Source organism: Podarcis bocagei, assembly GCF_964188305.1.
Source record: "Podarcis bocagei genome assembly, chromosome: 3".
NCBI lineage: Eukaryota > Metazoa > Chordata > Lepidosauria > Squamata > Lacertidae > Podarcis > Podarcis bocagei.
Window position 1 is genome coordinate 47,930,262 of NC_138127.1, and position 18,761 is coordinate 47,949,022.

The following is an 18,761-nucleotide window of genomic DNA, read 5'->3' on the forward strand; positions in this document are numbered from 1 at the left end:
GAGAGCAGGGGAAGCGGCGGCGGCGGCAGCAACCTGTTGAGCCAGAGAGAAACTTGGCTGATAAACAAACCTGGCTTCCAAGTACACTCCCAGGTTTTTAACCCTTCGCTGGCAAGCACCGCGGGGCGTGTGGCTGAAGCGCAGCACGGCGAATGTTGTTCGAGGGGAGGAGATTCGAACTCGCTGCCAAAGCGCTGGTCTTGGTTTGAGGCAGGGGACACCGCCTGGCGGATACACACGGCAGCAGGCCCATTCCGGAAGTAAGGCCCGCGGAAAGGCGCACTCTTTTCCTGGAGAAGCACTCCGTTTGCAACCAATATTGACTTCCAGGTAAATGTCACAGAATCATAGAATTGTAGAGTTGGAAGGGACCATCTAGTCCAGTATTTCCCAACCTTTTTTTGGCCATGCCCCACCTAAGTATCTCTAAAATCCTGATGCGCCCCCGCCCTGACATATTATTATTCAAAAAGTGATCTCCTATTCATGTGGACGAAGCCTAAAAGGCCATTAACTGTTAATAACTTAGTCTCGAATTGCCCCCCCCTTAGAAATCAAATTGCCCCCGCCCCACATTGGGAACCACGGATCTTGTCCAACCCACTGCAATGCAAGAATCTTTCACCCAACCCGGGGCTTGAACTCACAACCCTGAGATGCTAAGAGTTTCCTGCTGCACTGACTGAACTATCCTTCCTTAAGAGCAAGCTGCATACAGTCGTACCTCGGAAGTTGAACAGAATCCATTCCAGAAGTCAGTTCGACTTCCAAAATGTTTGACTTCCAAAGCACAGCTTCTGATTGGCTGCAGGAAGTTCCTGCAGTGAATCGGAAGCTGCAGAAGCCCCTTCAGACATTTGGCTCCAGAAAGAACATTCAAAACCCGGAACACTCCCAGTTTTTGTTCATCCAGGTGCCAAAACGTTTGATTCCCAAGGCGTTCAGGAGCCAAGGTACAACTGTATAACCTTTCTCCCCATCTCCTTGTGAATCATTTCATAAATATATGTTCCCCAAGTATACTCTTTATTTGAATGGTCCGTATTTCTTAAGCAGTATTGGACTTTTTTGGTCCTGCCTTCTAGGAGTATTGGGGTTGCTTTCATGTGGCTTCCTTGTACCATACATTTTGATATATTTGTCAGAGCATGTAAGGTTGAAGGTGAACAGCCCACGGTGCAAGCTGTGCATCAGGCAGGCAGAGCAAAGGCAGCATCCCCCTTCCCCCACCATTAACAAATCTCTCAGACAGCTTTTGGTAATCTCTCCATCTTTCGTACATTCCTAACCCATGTAGTCACCTTTTCAGCCTGGACTATCCAGCCCATACTCCCTAACCTTTAAAAGGTTTTGGCCTTCCCCCAACCTGGTGCCTTTGATATGTTTTTGGATTACAACTCCAGCCACCTGGGACTGGTGGGAATTGTAGTCCCAAACATCTGGAGCGAACCAGATTTTGGAAGACTTGGCATCTAATTTGAGCTTGTCTGTTTATTGGCCATGTTTGCATGTCCAGCTAAATCCACATTTTACCATGAAGGCAACAAGCCTAATCTTTCCCTCTGCTTCTTGCAACCAGTACTGATGCACTCCTTATAGAAGAAATTGGGAACCATCTTTCCCTTTCTAATTCCCTTCACTGCAACTTAGCATGTTGTCTGAACTGTATACTGTGCTTGATGTTAACTGGTTTGTTTAAACAAGCCAGCTTCATAACCCATGGTTTCAAATTGGATTGTTTCAAACAAACCATAGTTAACATTAACCAGGGTTTGTCAGTCCAGATAACATGACAAGCCGTGTTAAAGCAAGTGAAAGATTTTAAAGTCCTCATGGGCGTGTCAGAGGAAGAGAGGGCAAAGGAGAGCTTTGCTAGTACAGTGCCGCCCTGGCACAAGGGCACTTAGGCAAGATTTTATGTAGCTCACAAATCTAGAATTTATTTTTGATCGCATTGCAATGGTCAACTACAAATTATATTTGATAGGGCCTACACCTTAAAATGATTTCCCTTAACACCTCTTTTGTGCTTTTTGGACACCTGCTGATCTGAATTCAAGAAGAGAGAAGCATTGCATAGACCAGTACAGAATTTGAAACATTCCAAAATATCAGATGCTGGCTTGCAAATGCCTGTACTAAACATGACTATATTAAATTTTCACACAGTACATAAGACTTTGCATATGCTTGTTGTAGCACCTCACGTATTCCTTCTCAAATGGAGATGAACCTAAACAGACTGTAAACAGTGACTCCACACAGAAAAATGCATCTAGAGAACTCACTCCTGTCTGGTCCCTTGTATGGTTCCCTTCATTCCTTGTTCTAAATATCTCAGTCCTACATCCAAAAAACAAAAAACTTCCCAAATTGGGTGGGGGGACGGACTTCAGTGTAATACAACTATTGAGTAGAAGCATAAGGAAAGTCAGGGACCAATGAGCACCTAGCTTCTCCTGGGAATGAGTGCCAGATCTACAGATATTGCTGTAGGGGGCAAAAGTCTGCACTGCTAGGGGCACCTGCCCTTTCTTGCCCCCCAGCCAATAGTCAGTAGCTCTTGACCTTTTTGTGGATTTTCCTGTCTGATGCCCCCTTCTCCTTCCTGTCTGATTACCCTCTCCCTGACAACAGCTCCAGATCACTCTGGACCATCCAACCCAACCTGCAGAGATGCGGCTGTCGCAATTCAATTTGACCGATGCCCAAATCCCTCTGAAGAGGCCCGATTTGGCCTGGGACTTGGCAGAAGACCTACTTAGCTACATTCTACTAATTCAATATTTTAGTACTTCATTCTCCTGCACCTGTAGGTAAGACCTCGGCATCTTCCAGATGTGGCTATAATCCCAAAGGAGCCTAGGGAGGATTGTCTGCTGCAGAATTTTATCAAGTGGAACCTGCAGCAAAATGTTGCCTTGTGTCCTCGCCACCCACTGATGCCACGAGGGACTTCTTTCCAAGGCTCCTCCAGCCACCAGGGAGTGTGTGCAATCTCCATTCTGAACTTGATAAGGAAGTGAAAGAAGAATTTGGCTCCCCTGAGCCTGTCATTAGGTAAGGAAAAACAAGATACACAGCTGCCTGCCATGCATTTCAGTGTGCGTCAGGTTTGGCCCTCAGGCTCTTTGCGTGCATGAGAAGCACTAACCTTCCTGTAACTGGTTTTTGATAAGCATGCTGGAGTGACACTTATTCAATTCATTATTCTGAATCAGATGCTTTTAAATTTGGTTTTGAAAACACATTTGGCTTGCGATCTTGGAGCGTTTTATCTTTACCTCTTAACACAAATGATGGCTTTGTGGCTTTAAAAATAAAACTGACCCAACTTGCTTACTGTGCAGTGGGTGGGTGCACAATCTCACTTCTGATCAGATCGCAGTGGGGGAGTGAAGAGATAAGCCTCTTGTCTCTGTCTCCTTATGGACTGGGTTTCCCAGTATTTGTAATTACTGTGTTTAAGGAATAGCAAGATACATAGCTGCATCTACGTAATTTGTCCCTCAGGAAACCATGAACAAAGAACCATGCACTAATAATAATAATAATAATAATAATAATAATAATAATAATAATAATGACAAGGGGCTCTGGCACATCAAGCGTCTAAATACCTTTGTCTTAAACCCTTTGCAATGCAAGAATCACAGCTAAAGAGTCTTGGAAAGTTGGCCATTCCAACCTCTCTTTAAAAACCTCCCCAGTTAGTCTGTTCCACTATTGAACAGCTCTTAACCATCAGCAAGTTCTTCCTCATGTTTAGTTGGAATATTTTGTCTTGTACTTTGAAAGCATTGGTTTGGGTTCTACTCTCTAGAGCAGCAGAAAACAAGCTTGCTCCATCTTCCATGTGGCAGCACTTTAAATATTTGAAGATGGTCATCGTTGAGCAGCCTCAGGCCCAGGACAGAACCTTGCAGTATCCCACTTGTCACATTTTTTCCAGGATGGTGAGGAACCAAGCCTCATGAGGAGCAGTTGAGGCAGATGGGTATGTTTAGCCTGGAAAAGAGGAAACTGAGAGGAGATATGGTAGCCATCTTCAAAAATCTCAAGGGAAGATGGAGCAAGCTTGTTTTCTCCTGCTCTAGAGAGTAGGACTAAACATCAGGAAGAACTTTCTGACAGTAAGAGCTGTTTGGCAGTGGAACGAACTTCCTCAGGAGATTGTGGACTCTCCTTCATTGGAGGTTTTTAAGAAGAAGTTGGATGGTCATCTACAATGCATGTTCTAGTTGAGATCCCTGCATTCTAGGGCATTGTACCAGATGACCTTTGTGGTCCCTTCTGACTCTACAATTCTATGATTCTAACCACCGGTGAATAATTTCATTTACTAAATTGTTTAAAAGTGGATAATTAACTAAACTATTTTAATCCATTTCCAGCCTTGATTGCTTAATATGTGCCTGTCATTAGATTTGGTTGCAAGTAGGAGAACCTCTTACTGAATTTATTTACACTGCCCTCTGCTGGAAAATGCTATGACTATTAAACACCCTTTTTGTGTTGTCTGTAAGCCAAGCCAATGTATATGTCACACAGCACTGGGCAAGTGTTTCTTCTGATGTGCTCATCCCACTCATACACGGCACACACAGGTGAGGATTCACTGAGAGCAAAAGTGGCTGGAACTCTCCATGCTCACGTTGCCTCCTTGTCAATCAATCCAGCAGTCCTATCATTTCACACCCAAAGATGCATGACTTATATTCAGAGCCAGAAACTAAGATACAGTAAGTGCAATCAGCTAAAGACAGGTAAGGCACAGGAAGGCCAGGGGGGCTTAATACCCATCTCTCAAGTTTTTCCTTTTACTTTTGAAGCAAGGCACACCCTATTCTGAATTTTTATATGAAAAGGGCAGATACACGAATGACAGCCTTGTTGTCATGTCTGATTTGGCTACATTATACTCCTTTTTCAAGTGAATCACAATGAGACCTTTGGGATGGACTCTGCTTGCAAAGCTCTCCCATACACCCTTCATGAATCAGTGTTATTAAATGGGTGTAACTTGTTCAGGTGAAGAAATCTGTCAATAATGTCAGTGAGTCAGCCCTTTGGCTGCTGGTTAAATGGTTACAGCCAGATGCAAGCCAGCGTTGAATATGATGCTGCTCTTAACAAGTAGTCCAACCCTTAAGCAAAATTAGATCCACCCTTAGTAAGTGATTTTAAATCTCCCTTTGGCTTAAGACTTAGTAAACCTTTTCTGATAAGAACCGAAGTCATCCAAACTAAACTAAGCTGCTTTCAGTTTTAGAAACAGACACCACAGTTATTGAACTGAACCACTTCAGACTGCAGTTGAGAGATCACCTGTCTGATCACTCTGTCGTGTAATAAATCAATAACACCATTGCAGGTAGAAAAGTAGCTAGGCTGGAACTCCTCCCCTTGGCATGCTATATTTCTGTGCACAGTGAAGTTATTTCTGCTTTAAGTGTTGTTGTTTAAACTGGGGAAAACAAGCAATTTTCCAGTTTCAGTTTCAAGTGGTACAATCCTTGGAAGGCTATACCTATGTCATTCCAATGTGAAGATATCTCTGAGAATAAACCCTGAAAGGCCTTTTGAAGAAGATGGTCCTTTTCCTTGCATTGTTGCATAATCAAAATAAATCTTCTACTTACATTAAACTTGAAAATCACCAGAGCAGACCTGTTGAAATTACTGGACCTAACTTAGACATGTTCATCAATTTCAATGGCCTTACTCTGAATAAAACTTAGCTGGACACTCCCTTCTCTTTTCACTGCTGCTTCAGTTTTGTTTCATTGTTAGGATTCTTTTTAATCCTGAACAATTAGGATTTTAATTGTAAGCTGTTTTACGTTCAGAAGCTGACAGCCTAATTTCCAGCTGCAGTTCTGTACACACTTATCTAGGATTAAGTTTCACTGAACTCAATGGGACTTACAGCTCAGTAGACACATGAATATGATTGTGCTGCATGATTCCTTTCCGCTTTTAGCACAGCATACTAATGCCATCCTATCCATGTTCAGACATAACTCCAATTAAGTTCAGTAGGAACATAGGAAGCTGCTTCATACTGAACCAGACCATTGGTCCCGTCTAGCTCTGTATTTTTTCACGCTCTCTGGCAATGGCTCTCCAGGGTTTCAGGCAGGGAACGTTCTCAGCTGTACCTGGAGATGTCAGGGATTGAACCTGGGACCTTCTGCATGCAAGGCAGATGCTCTGCCACTGAGCTGTAGCCCATCCTCAACTCATACATGATTTTCAACCAAGTAGGTGTGTACACCACTGCTGCTTAAAACAAATTTTAGCAATTTGCCCTCGAAGGGAGCTCGAGGGTCATCTAGTCCAGCCCCCTGCAATTGCGCAAATCTCAACTAAAGCATCCATGACAGATGGCCATCCCACCTCAGCTTATAAGGAAAGAGAGCCCCTAAATTATGGAGGGAGTCTGTTCCGCTGTTGAACAGCTCTTACTGTCAGAAAGTTCTTCCGGATCTCACTTCGGAACAAATGCCAAACACATCTTTGCCACTAGAGGGCAGAAGATGCAATGTTAAGGAATTCTAGGAACAAAATCCAGCTATTGGCAATTCACACCTTGGTGGCTGTGGGCACCACAGTCTTTTTTCTGAAGCCATTATTTAAATTATTTTTCTATAGTAAACAACAACAACAACGTTCTGAAGTCACTTACCAGATCAGGAAGTTTATCCTTTCCCAGTATATGCTCACAGCTTTTCCTAGAGGCCTTCCTTGTACTTTAAGTACCTGCCTTTAGCGTATAAGCACTTCTGATAATAAACTCTTTTAAATATATCATATGTTTGAGAGGATGTATCTATTTCCCATGATAATCATTTCGTTAAACACAGTTCTAACACGGGGGGGGGGGGGCGGAGGCGTTATGTATTGAGAGTCACTTATCCAAATAACCTGGGTTAGAACTGTTTACACTGTTTGGGCAATCCGAAGTTTACCAGGCTGCCCTGGTACACAGACACTGGACAACAAGCAACAGCAGAAGCAGCAGCCCACCAGGCAGGGCAGAGTTGCTGTGTCAGCTTTCTAGCAGGTGGGTCACTGTTGCTTACTGGGAAGGGAAGGGTGAGGAGGTGTGACACCAATCTAGTGTACCTGACGACGTCCTGGCACCGTGCCAGCCTTTGGGCTGTCTCTCCCTTCTACCTGCCAGCAAGTTAACGTTAACAACTCCACCCCACCTACTGATCCACTTCTCTGCAAAAGTGGAACAAAGAAAAAATCCTGCTGCAATACCATGATGGTCATGTATCCCTCTTTACAGACAACTGTCCTCTGTTCAAAAGGTGGCAGAGGACAGTCCTCTATTTGAAGGGCTGTTCAGTTCAAATTCAGTTTAAAGATACAAAGAGCTCATAGAATTGTAGAGTCATAGAGTTGGAAGGGACCACGAGGGTCATCTAGTCCAACCCCCCGCAATACAGAAATATTTTGCTCAATGTGGAGCTCGAACCCACAACCCAACTCATTAGAAGAGTGAGCAGGGGCCTTGCACTCAGCATCTTGACAGCAAACTGGGCACACTCACAAAGGTCACTTGGTCGCAGGTGCCCCCCTGTGGAGAGCTGTATTGCATTTCCATTTAAATTGTCATAACTATTTCTCCATTTGAATTGATGCTGATAAAATTAGCATATGCAAATATAATGAAAATCTCTGTCCTTTTAAAAGTTATTTTGATGCTGCATTTTTTTGTGATGATGTGGAAGTGGTCACCTTATCCAACACATTGCCAAATTCCCTTAAGATTGTTTCATTACTTTCATATATGATGTGAATGGCAGACTAAAATATACATTGAAACCTCTAACTTACTGAAATGACTGTTTTTATGTTGGAGAAAGCTCCTAGAGCTATAAATGGCCTTTTAAGGTAACAAAATGCAAAAGCAAATTTATAATCAATGGCCATATACAATGCTCTTATCTGAACATGTGAACCGAAACCATGTTTGACCAAAGGGACCCTTGTTGGGATGTGAGCCTTTGGCAAGTGCCCAGGAGCTCAATTTCCCACCAGCCCCAGCCAGCATGGCCAATAGATAAGGATTATGGGAGATGTAGTAGTACAACAAATGCCTAGAAGGCCACAGCTTCCTCATCTCTATATGAAGCATGAAAAGCCTAACCCCACCCCCCAAAAAAGAAAGCAATTCTTTAAAGACACAAGCCAGTCCTTTCGTTTGCAAGATATATGGATGCCATGCCAGCATCTGATTTGAAAAATACCTGGTCCGTGGTGGAGGCAGCGTTGGATTTGTATGTGTTTGCAGGGTTGTGTCGTCAAGCGGCAAAGGAGGGGGTGGGGAGGAAGGTTTTTTTCTTTATTATTATTATGCATTTTGTATTTTTAATTATTAGTTTTAATCAAATAGATCAAGTGAAAAAGAGAGAGAATCCCCTTTGCTTTCAAAACACTTTGTTTATTCAACAAAATACGTGACCCCAGACAACAATAATAAGCATTTTTTTAAAAAAAACAAAACCTGTGGTCAGCATCCCTAGGGCGGTATCATCTCCTAGCTGTAAAAGATATTGGTAAAGCCCTTATTCCGATATCTTTGACGATTTCGCTCCAGGCAGGAGCTACGAGTCTCCTTTACGCGGGACTGAGCTCACTCACTTGCCCCTACGCAGCTCGCATAGGGGTTTTGCAGCCCGGCGGATAAAGCTTCCTTTTCCTTTTCCGCAGGCCCGATTTCCCAGGAAAAGGAAAGGAAACACAGCCCTTCGCCCTCGAAATCCGTTCTCGATGCAGCCCCGCCTCTCCAAAATCTGTGTTTCCCCCTCTTTTTTTCCTATCTCTTGCTCCCGTTTCCCCCATCGCCTGGCGAGGGAGTGGTGGCCTCTGTTGTTGTTGTTGTCCCAGCTTCCTCCGGGCGAATCTGATCCGCTCCGCCCCGCCAGATAGCGAGCACCGGCGACGGAGCCCCTCCTTCCCTCCCTCCGGTTGGCGAAGCCGAGCCCGCCCAGCCGAAGCCTCCGCCGCCACCGCAGGAACCTGCTGCTGGAGGCGGAGGCAGGATGACGTGTCGCCGCCGTGGAGCTTTGCATGATTCACCGGCCGCGGCAGGCGGAGGTGGGATGCTGCGCGCTGCTCGCCCCGCTTAGAGGGCGCTGAGCGAGGAGGACCCGCCGCCCTTTAGCTCTGCCTGCCGCCGGCGCCTTGGCTCTCCTCTCCCGCCCCCGGCGCTGCTGCTGATCGAGGATCCCCGGAGGATCCAAGAGGCAAGATGGAAGGAATCCTGAAGAAGCTGCAGAAGGAAGCCTCGGGGAACAAATACAAGGCGATCAAGGAGAGCTGCACCTGCGCCAGCGGTAAGGAAGTGGGCGAGAGATAGGGGACTCTCCTCTCCCCGGCGCCCGAGGGGAGCCTTCCCTACCTCCCAAGCATTGCTGGGTGGGCGCTTCGGATACCTGAGATATGACTCTGATGCCTAATCCCGTTAGCAGAGAAGGCATCAAAGCACCGCGCCGGTTTGGTTGTGCTTGTGTTGTTGGTTGCACGGGAGGGGGTGGGGTGTGTGTTTGCTTTCGGATGACCGGGACGGTTCTAATCCTGCATCCATCCCACTGGCCTTCGATCTGTTGGCCTTCAGACGGAGATCCCTGCAGGGCAACTGAGCCCAAGTGTTTGCCAGAGCTGCTTCTAGGATGTAGTGGGGTTCTTTGGCAGCTTCCCCCCACCCCAGTACATCTTTTATGCTATAGACTATTCTAGTTGTGTGATTTCAGCGGATCTTCCAAACCTACTGTAATAATTCCCCTTTGCTTTAACGGCGCTTGCCAGTCGGCACATCAAAACACCAGCTTTCAATTCCTGGCCGGGTTTTTTTTAATCCTCCGCCCCAACTAAGCAGCGTTTAAAACAAACAAAACCCTAAAACCACAAAAAAAATGGGCTCTGGAATTGACTTCGGGTTGTGCTCTTTTATTGCAGAATGCTGAACTGAGCCAGGTTAGCTGTTTGCAAAATGGGCATAACCCTAGGTAATAGCTTTTTTTGTATTTTAAGGAAGTGTAATGACATAATGAGGGCAGCTAAATGAAGATTCAGATCTGCTGGGTAGAAAGACTTAATTGCTTCTCTCCCCTGACTGCCTAACCAGTTGCCATTTTTCAAACCAACCAACCAGATTTATTTCATCCACTTCACCAGGTTCTGTAGAAGGAGCCACATCCAGTGTTATGCTATGAGTTTAAAGGAAATTTTAGTTCCTGCTCATCTTTTTATTAGCAGCAGGTGCTTTCTTCAAATATGCATTGGCAGTCTAATGCCATTTAAATGTGCCAATTGCCCTGTGGCTATTTTCCTGTGTATTATGGGTTGATCTGGTTAATATTTTCACAGTGAATTTTTGGTAATATTCCTTTTTTATATATTCCTCTCCATCTATGTATTCAGTATGATTTACACATGGGGTATTCTAAAATAATGTCCTTCAACAAATTTGTACCAAAGACAGTGGTGGTGGTGTTTTTATGTTCTGGAGTTAGCAGAAGAGAAAACAGCTTTAGTGGGCTATACGTTTGTGACTGAAGGGCATGGCCTTTTAGCTGGGGGCAAGAGAAGCTAGGGAAACTTCTTTTTTTCACCAGGAATGTATAATGCCTGCTGAAGTCAATAGGAATTTTTAAAATGCTTAACTTTGGCTAGTTCATGCCATAAGCAATTGTGATGTTGTACTGCTTCAGGTGTTGGCTGTCTTAATTTAACATGCTTGCTTAGTGAATGAGTGCACATACTTAAGAAGCTAGGCAAAGGTGCACTTCAGGCAGGTGAGCAGGAGACTCTTACCTTTAATGTAAGGGACACATGTACTGGGAAGAAATGGTGCCCCTGCATTGTAATGGTGCCCATAAAATGTGTTGCTTAGGAAAAAGTGTTTTCTCACATCTCTCCAGTGGAGTGGCAATGAAGCAGCTCACCTGTGGGCAAACCTGCAGGTGTTTAAATGTATCTGTAAAAAAACAACAACAACCCTTTAAGCAGATTTTTAATTATTGTTTAAAATGTATGGTTTATGTTAAATTTGTTGGATATTGTGCATGATTTGTATGGATAGTTGTCTGCTATTCAAGATGGTTTGAAAAGGAAGAAATACAGTTTTGGAAGAGTGGGATAGATATGATAAGTAATATGCAATAAGAAAGCTTAACTAAAGGAGAAAACTATAATGATGAGCACAGAAGCATCACAAATAAGGTGCAGTAGTTTCCATGTCCTTGTGTGTGGGCAACAAGCTGAGTTGTTTGTTGAAAATTATACTTTTAAATAAGGCCTCATCTGGACTGAAATTTTGTGATCTGAATGGCAACTAATTGCACATATCGACTAATGCCTCCAAAAGCAATATGTACGTCTGCATAAAAAATACAATCATGCTTGTGAATATTCACAGGCACTTCATAGACTAGGAGTTGGAAGCTTCATTGCCAAGACAACTGCCTCAAACTTCCTTTGCACATTACATTGTTAATTTGTGCTTGTAACAAAATCTAGTAAAGGAAGCAATTTTTAGATGCATTGAACTTAGGTTGCATCAGTGACAGCCAACACCTTGAATAGTGTTCATGAGGTTATAAGAAGCCAGGGTAGAGAGCACCATGCTGGCAGTGAGCCCCCACCTCTTTAAAGAGAAAGCTTTGCAAAATGCAACAGTCTGTCTGAGGCTCCTAAACAGTCCTCAAGGCCAGCCCCATGTACTTAAACTGGGTCGTCCCCCCCCCACCACCTTGTGCTTGCTAAGTATTGTTTCCTTCCCATGCTGCCACATTTTCCCTAGAAAAAGCAAGTTATAATTATTTAAAAGAAAATTTGTGTATAAAAGACATACCATACGTGCTGATCTGCTTTCACACTTATTCTGCCAGTTTCAGTGGGAAACAAGCAATCGGCTTTGGGCCACGAGAAGCGTACCAAGGCAGTGGAAAGAAAAGTAGAGTAATTCAAAAGGACATAAAAAAAATCCTTCCAGTAGCACCTTAAAGACCAACTAAGGTGCTACTGGAAGGAATTTTTTTATTTTGACTATGGCAGACCAACACGGCTACCTATCTGTAACTCAAAAGGACATGTGAGCTAAGCCTGCACATAGTAACTCTGTGATATTGAGTGTGTCGTTCTACTTGCAAAATGGCTTTGATGCCACAGGGGCACCTGCTAATCTTTGGCCCTCCAGATATTGCTGAAATACCACTCCTATTATCCCTGTCCACTGGCCATGTTTGCTGGAGAGTTGTAGTTCAGCAACAGCTGGGAGGCCCAAGGTTCCCCACACCTGTATGCAAAGAAAGGGAGCAGATTTCTTCCACCTTCCCCTTTCCTTTGAAGCCTGCTGCACCACCTTCTTGCCCTTCTGTATAGTCTCCCAGTCCTCTAGAACTGAATTTTGAGGCTGCAATGGGGAGAGAGAAATTGCTGGAAATTGTTTTCCCGATCCCTTCCATTAGTGGATTCCTCCGCTGCATTAAAAGCCATCCTGCAAGTGGAACAGTAACACTGGATTTCATCCTGTAAAGCAGGGTTGAGGAATCTGCAGCTCTCCAGGTGTTCATGGGCTCCAGAACCCATCATCCCTGAGCGCTGGTCATGGTGACTGGGGCAGATGAGAGTTGGAGCTCAAGAACCCCAGGAGAGCAACAGGTTCCCTGTCTCTGATTTAAACAGCGGAGACATGTAGGCAAATGCCTTTCGGTATGGATACTATGGGTTAGCTACAAGCTACACCAATACAGCTCAGTGCAAAACCTTTGTAAATATGTATACAAATGAATCAACAATATGTGTATCTGCTTCAGGTTTATTATTATTATTAGTATTAGTATTATTTTATCATTTATACTCTGCCCATCTGGGTGGGTTTCTCCAGCCACTCTGGGTGGCTTACAGCAAATATCAAAACTTAATAAAACACCAGACATTAAAAGCTTATGTCAGATGCTACATTTTTTTCTTTACTATTTGAGGTTCATTCAATGGTTTCCCACCCCAACTATATACTTTCAAATACATCTATCTATGCCACAGTGCTCCATATCATGCCCTGCCATCCTGCTTTATTTAATCTGCAATAACTAACATCTCCCAGTTTTAAACTCACAAGCACTAAAGCAGAATTGCTACGTTGCTTTTAAGCATGCAGTGAAAAGGGATAGACAAGACCATGACAGGGTGTTTGAAGGCTATTTGGCTCAGGGTCATAAGTAGATATTTTTGTAGCCTTATCAAATTGCATATGCTCCACTTAAATTTTAGCAAATAAATAAATAAATACAGTTGGATTTCTGCAATGCTGTGCTTCTTAAATATGCATAATGCCTAGGAAAATGCCTTACATTGAGTCAGTCTGTTGGTCCATCTAACACTGTATTGTCTATGCTGACTGACAGTGACACTCCAGGGTTTTCAGGCAAGCATCTTTTCCAGCCCTGCCTGAAGATGCCAAAGAACAAGGGTCCCTCTGCATACAGAACATGTGCCCTGTCACTGAACTATAGCCCCTTACCATTCCAATAGTTTCTGCCTAACACATGAACTTTAAGATGGTTTGAAAATTCTGTCATTCCAAATAACATGGAGGCAGGAAGGCATTTATCTCCTAGACCAGGGGTCTCCAGTGTGGCATCTAAGAGCAAAATGGTGCCTCTTGAGGTCTTTCTCTGGCACCCACAAAGCCTCTGAGCTCCACCACTCACTGCCTGCTTGGTCATAAGGTGGTGGTGGGTGGTTACCTTTTTCTCCCTTGTAAAGTATAGGCAACCCTCCATTTATGCGGTCATTGTGCCCTTGAGTGAAAGCGCATGAAGTGGAAAAAGCCTGCAAAGGCCCCATTCCACCCCTGTCCCCATTTCGCTCTTTTAGTGATGTTTCAGTGACATCTTTATCAAGTTTCCAGGTCACTTCTGGGTCTGGTGCTGTGTGCATGTGAGCAAACATACACCTGTCTTGTGATGAAGAGTGGTACATCAATCTAACAGAATAAAAGAAAAATAAATATCTGTCACATCTTAAACAGGAGTTGCCTGTGCATGGAGCTGAAGGAGGAAGTTAAAAGCCCACCATTCTTTCTCACTTCCTCCTTTAGTTCTATGTGCTTCTCAAGGCTCAGATTGATTCTGTCAAATCCTACTTTTACTCAGATCATTTGGAAAAAAACGAAGTATTTGTGTGCATACTGTCTCTCTCCATGAGGAGCAGAACTGAGGGAGAAAAATGACCAGAAAGGTGGCAACCACAACTCTCACTCAAAAATATGAATGTGCTCACAAGCACAATAAAAGGTTGGCAACCCCTGTCCTAGACCTTGCCAAGCATTAAGCAGGTTTGTTCCCTTCATGGTCAGAAGTACAAGCTGCTTGTCTCTTGTCTTTCTCAAGAGAAACTTTAAAAAAAGTTGCTTCCTGGGCAGCTTGACCTGGCTGGTTATGTTCCTTCTACAACAATTAGTGAGCTGCATGTGAATGCTGTTTGACCATTGCATCTGTAACAATTATGTCTACACATAGTCACAACTTGATCAGCCAGTTTAAATGAAATTCGTACAAGAAGCAGAGCATGCAGGCAATTTATGTTGAAGTATACCAGTGCTACCAGCCCCCACATACCTCCCAAATGCCCTGGAAAAAATGAACATGTATTTTCATGCAAGATCTCAGAGGCTATTTTGGGTGCTGCACTCTTGCCCTGAAAAAAGTGCTTTCTTCAGGGCCGCAACCCAAAATCTCAGCCAACACCCAAAATTGCATGTTTTGGGGCATCACACAAGATCTTGCCCTGAAAAAACACTTCCTGGAAGACACATGTCCCAGGTTAGGGCTTGAAAAAGTTGGACAGTATGCCTTCATTGCCCTCTATAATGATTCTTCTCCCTTCTCTATACAGAAATGTTAGAATCCCCAGAGGCTGCTACGAAGATCCCTCCATATCAGCTAAGGTAGGAAATGTATACTGCCTTGGTTATAGATGTCAACAAAGATACATGAAGCGGCTGCAGAGCTTGAGACTTGCTTTTTGTTGAAACCAGAATAAAAATGCTATGATAGAAAACCTGCAGCATGCTGTAAGCAAGCCATACTAGGGGTGTCATCTATCATTTTCTATTTATCACTTACAAGTTATTTTTACAGATTTGTAGTGTTCAGAAAATGGTCCAGTTCCAAGAAAGCAATGTTGTCCATTTTGGTTGAAAATATGATTGTACAGGCAGTTGTCTATCAGGATTCAATTTCTACCAGAACTATCAGCATCAAGACCTTTTCATCTTACTAAAGATACAGCTCATGCAGCTGAATGGTATTAATGCTGATAAACTTAGAGGCACTGCCAGAATTAAGGGCTCCCAGGACCAGGTGCTTTCCAAAAACACCCACCCCCAACATCACTTTTACTTTAAATACAAGGGGGATGAAAGTTGTTTTAAAAGAAGAGTCTTGAATGCCTCCCCCCCCTCCTCCCTTTCCTTTTTGCACTGAGACATAGGCTCAGCTAATGTTGGCTATCTCCTCTTCTTGAAGTCAAACATGAACTGTTTCGTCTCTTGCATCTACTGGTGATGTCCATTTGAAATTGTTTCCTCTCCTCTAATATTCTACCTGGGTGCTACCAGCAGAGAAAAATGCCCAATTCTAATTGAATGCCAGCAGCAGTGAGAACTGTTCTCCTCTTTTCCAAGTCTGCTGGCCAATCAAAATAGTAGGAGGGCCTAAGGAGACATGGAGAAGAGTTAGAGAAGCTTAGACTATTCCGCCATTCCAATTTGGCCTGGAGCTCTGCCCCAGCAGGTCTCACAGACACTATGTTGGGGACCCCCATCAAAACATATCTTTCACTTGGCTTTGCTATCTATAATAATCCATCTTTCTACTGAATAAGTGAGGTAACTTAGGTTAAGATTAAGTAATGATAGACTCGGATTCTCTTTAGGATTTTGCAAAACTCTTTCATAGGTTTTTGGCTCCTTTTTCCATTCTGATTATTTTCTGCCATGGGTTCAGTTCATTTTCTTCAGTCAACAGAGGAGGGAAATTCATCTGCAGTTACACTGCTTTTACTAGTGAAATCTTGCCAAATAGTGATACACTCAGTTTGGATCATTAGTCCTTCTAAATTTTGCTGCCTAAAAAGCTTTCTGTATTCATTTAAAACTTGTACCTCTAGACTTGAACTGATTGCTTTCTAATGTTCAGTAAATGTTATTTCATCAAAAGATATTGCCTGAAAATATCCAGCGATCAAATAAAAATATGAATAATAGTTTCTGAAAGCATGTTTTCCCCTATGAAAGGAAACTACAAGACTTCTAGCTGACTGTTTTTCTGGCTTCTCTTTCTCCTTATCACTGATGCTTGTTTTTTTATAATGGTTCATAGTTCAGCAAACTGTTATGAAATTGTCATTGTCTTTTGGATAATACAATAAACTTATTGATGAAAGTAGAACTGAACGGAAGGAAATTTTATCCTATCCTTTGGGAGAAGTTTCATCACTACTTGATATTGCACAATGGAACTCTGGCAAACCCTGTAAAACCAGATTTTCTTAAATCTAGAACTAAGAATTGTCTTACTGAAAGTTTTCCATAAATGGTGTCATAGTGGGTAGTTCTGTTGAATTCTACAACTAAGTCATCTCTGTTTAGGAAGTTTTGAGCCCAGAGTATAGCTTAATAACCTTCAGTACATGAGTAGTGTTGATTTCATCACTTCTTCCTTCTCCCATCTGATTTATTTTCCATCAGCTTTGTCTGGGAGTCTAAAGTAAGCAGGAAAAACTGATTTACTCCGCAGACCACCTCTCATTCACAGAGGGTTAGCTTGATAATTGCTATTGATGCCAGTGGGTTTGCTGGCCATCTGGCATTTGTTCCATTGCACATATGAAGCAGATAACATTGTGAGGTCTTGTGTCACTGCATCTGGCTTAAGACCAAAGTTTTGTATTACTTTTGTTACGGATTATTGAGTTTGCTGACATGGTTCATTGTTGCCTCAGGGGAAAAAATGAATGTATATTGTATAAACTCTTTCACAATCAAGCACTGCATATGGTCCAGCAGCATTAGCAGATAGTAAAGGTGTGCCTTGTTTATTCTCCCTGATGTTAACGATTCTTTGCCATCCTGCACTACTTGGTGACACCATCTAGAAGTTGCTGTGTGCTGACAAGCTGTTACTGCATGGTGTTAAAGGGAATGGTTAAACTGGAGTAGAACAACTGAGCCAAGTGAAGGACAGAGAATAGCATTGTACTACAGAGCTGGTTATTAGTCTGTGTTTATAAACTAACTGTATCCAACCAGTGGAAGACTTTGGGCTCTCAAATTTCAGTGGTGCTAAAATTCGGCACCCCCTGCCTCTAGAGAACTCTGTTCTACAGCATTGTTTTGACACCCCTAGCAGCACAGCGCCTAGCGCAACTGCAATGGTTGCCCTGCCCTAAAACCTCCTCTGATCCAACCCCAGAGGGGGAGGCAGTGGTATGGTCAGTGTGGTTCAAGTGCATTGGTGGAACTAATTTGGTGCTCTCACCAGTTGGTTAACACCTTGCTTCCTCCTTTGTCCTCCCCTTCTACTTCCCAGTAACACAGCCAACTGGTCAGGTAAGCACTGCCACCCCACCCCACCATCCGCTTCTGGTTGGAGCTAGTAAGAATATAACAATGAAACCCTACTAAATAAAGCAGTGAAGAGTGACCTGCTTTTCTGAGCACATAGATCCACCTGAGGCATGCTCCTTTTTCATTAGTTTCTTCCATGTGATGGAAGAACATGAAGGACTGATTAGTAAACCACCTGACTTTTACAAATGGTGCTGTGGTTTAAACCACTGTGCCGCTTGGACTTGCCGATTGGAAGGTCGGCGGTTCGAATCCGTGTGACGGGGTGAGTTCCCGTTGTTTGGTCCCAGCTCCTGCCCAGCCTAGCAGTTCGAAAGCACACAGTGCAAGTAGATAAATAGGTACCGCTCCAGTGGGAAGGTAAACGGCATGTCCATGCGCTGCTCTGGCTTCGCCAGAAGTGGCTTAGTCATACTGGCCACATGACCCGGAAAAGCTGTCTGTGGAAGCAGACAAAAGTCGGCTCCCTCGGCCTGTAAAGCGAGATGAGCACCGCAACCCCAGAGTCGTTCGTGACTGGACTTAACTGTCAGGGGTCCCTTTACCTTGCATGCATAGCTCTTGATGATGTGGAGTGCTTATATACATATGCTCCTTTTTCCTGCCCTAAATCACATCCCAAGCTGTTGTAGTACCTTCAGTAGGAAATCATTGTTTGGGGGGAGGAGTGAAATGGTAAAACGTAATGTGGGAAATGGGGCTGTTCTGCCACATGTCATTGTCCCAGTCCAGATTGAGTTTCTCTGCAGCTTTTTATCAAGAATGTAAAATGGCAGGTTCTGCTTAGGTTATTGTTAATGAAATGTGTAGTTTGGCCCTGAGAATGCCTGTGGATGTCCAGGAAAAGAGCCTGAAAGAGCCAAAAGGAACTCCAGTAATTGCTGGATGCCCTAAATTGTCAGTAGCACATTTGGCCAAGCAAGCATGGAAGGAGAATTGTGAATGAAGCCCCAGCACTGATTTATAATAATGAAGTGAAATGTATCCATTTAAGAAAAGGGAAAGATAAAAAAGAGGTAAGTCAGGTTTCTTACACGCTTATAACACATCCCTAAAACTGTTGTCTATGATGAAGCCCTGTTATACAATTGCATCATCAAAAAGAGACTTG

General features: G+C 43.5%; 1 protein-coding gene across 2 annotated transcripts in view; it reads left to right on the forward strand.

Annotated features, from left to right (window-relative positions):
- The first annotated feature begins 8,455 nt into the window (after nt 1-8,455).
- The window catches only part of ARFGEF3 (ARFGEF family member 3), a 72,242-nt gene continuing 61,936 nt past the window's right edge, over nt 8,456-18,761 (forward strand). The window contains exons 1-2 of one of the 2 annotated variants that reach the window (XM_081187841.1): nt 8,456-9,350; nt 14,917-14,968. In XM_081187841.1, the coding sequence (XP_081043967.1) occupies nt 9,266-9,350; nt 14,917-14,968 (137 nt within the window). In that variant the 5' untranslated portion in view covers nt 8,456-9,265. The remainder of the gene's footprint in view (nt 9,351-14,916; nt 14,969-18,761) is intronic. The other variant, XM_081187842.1, reaches the window with a different exon arrangement.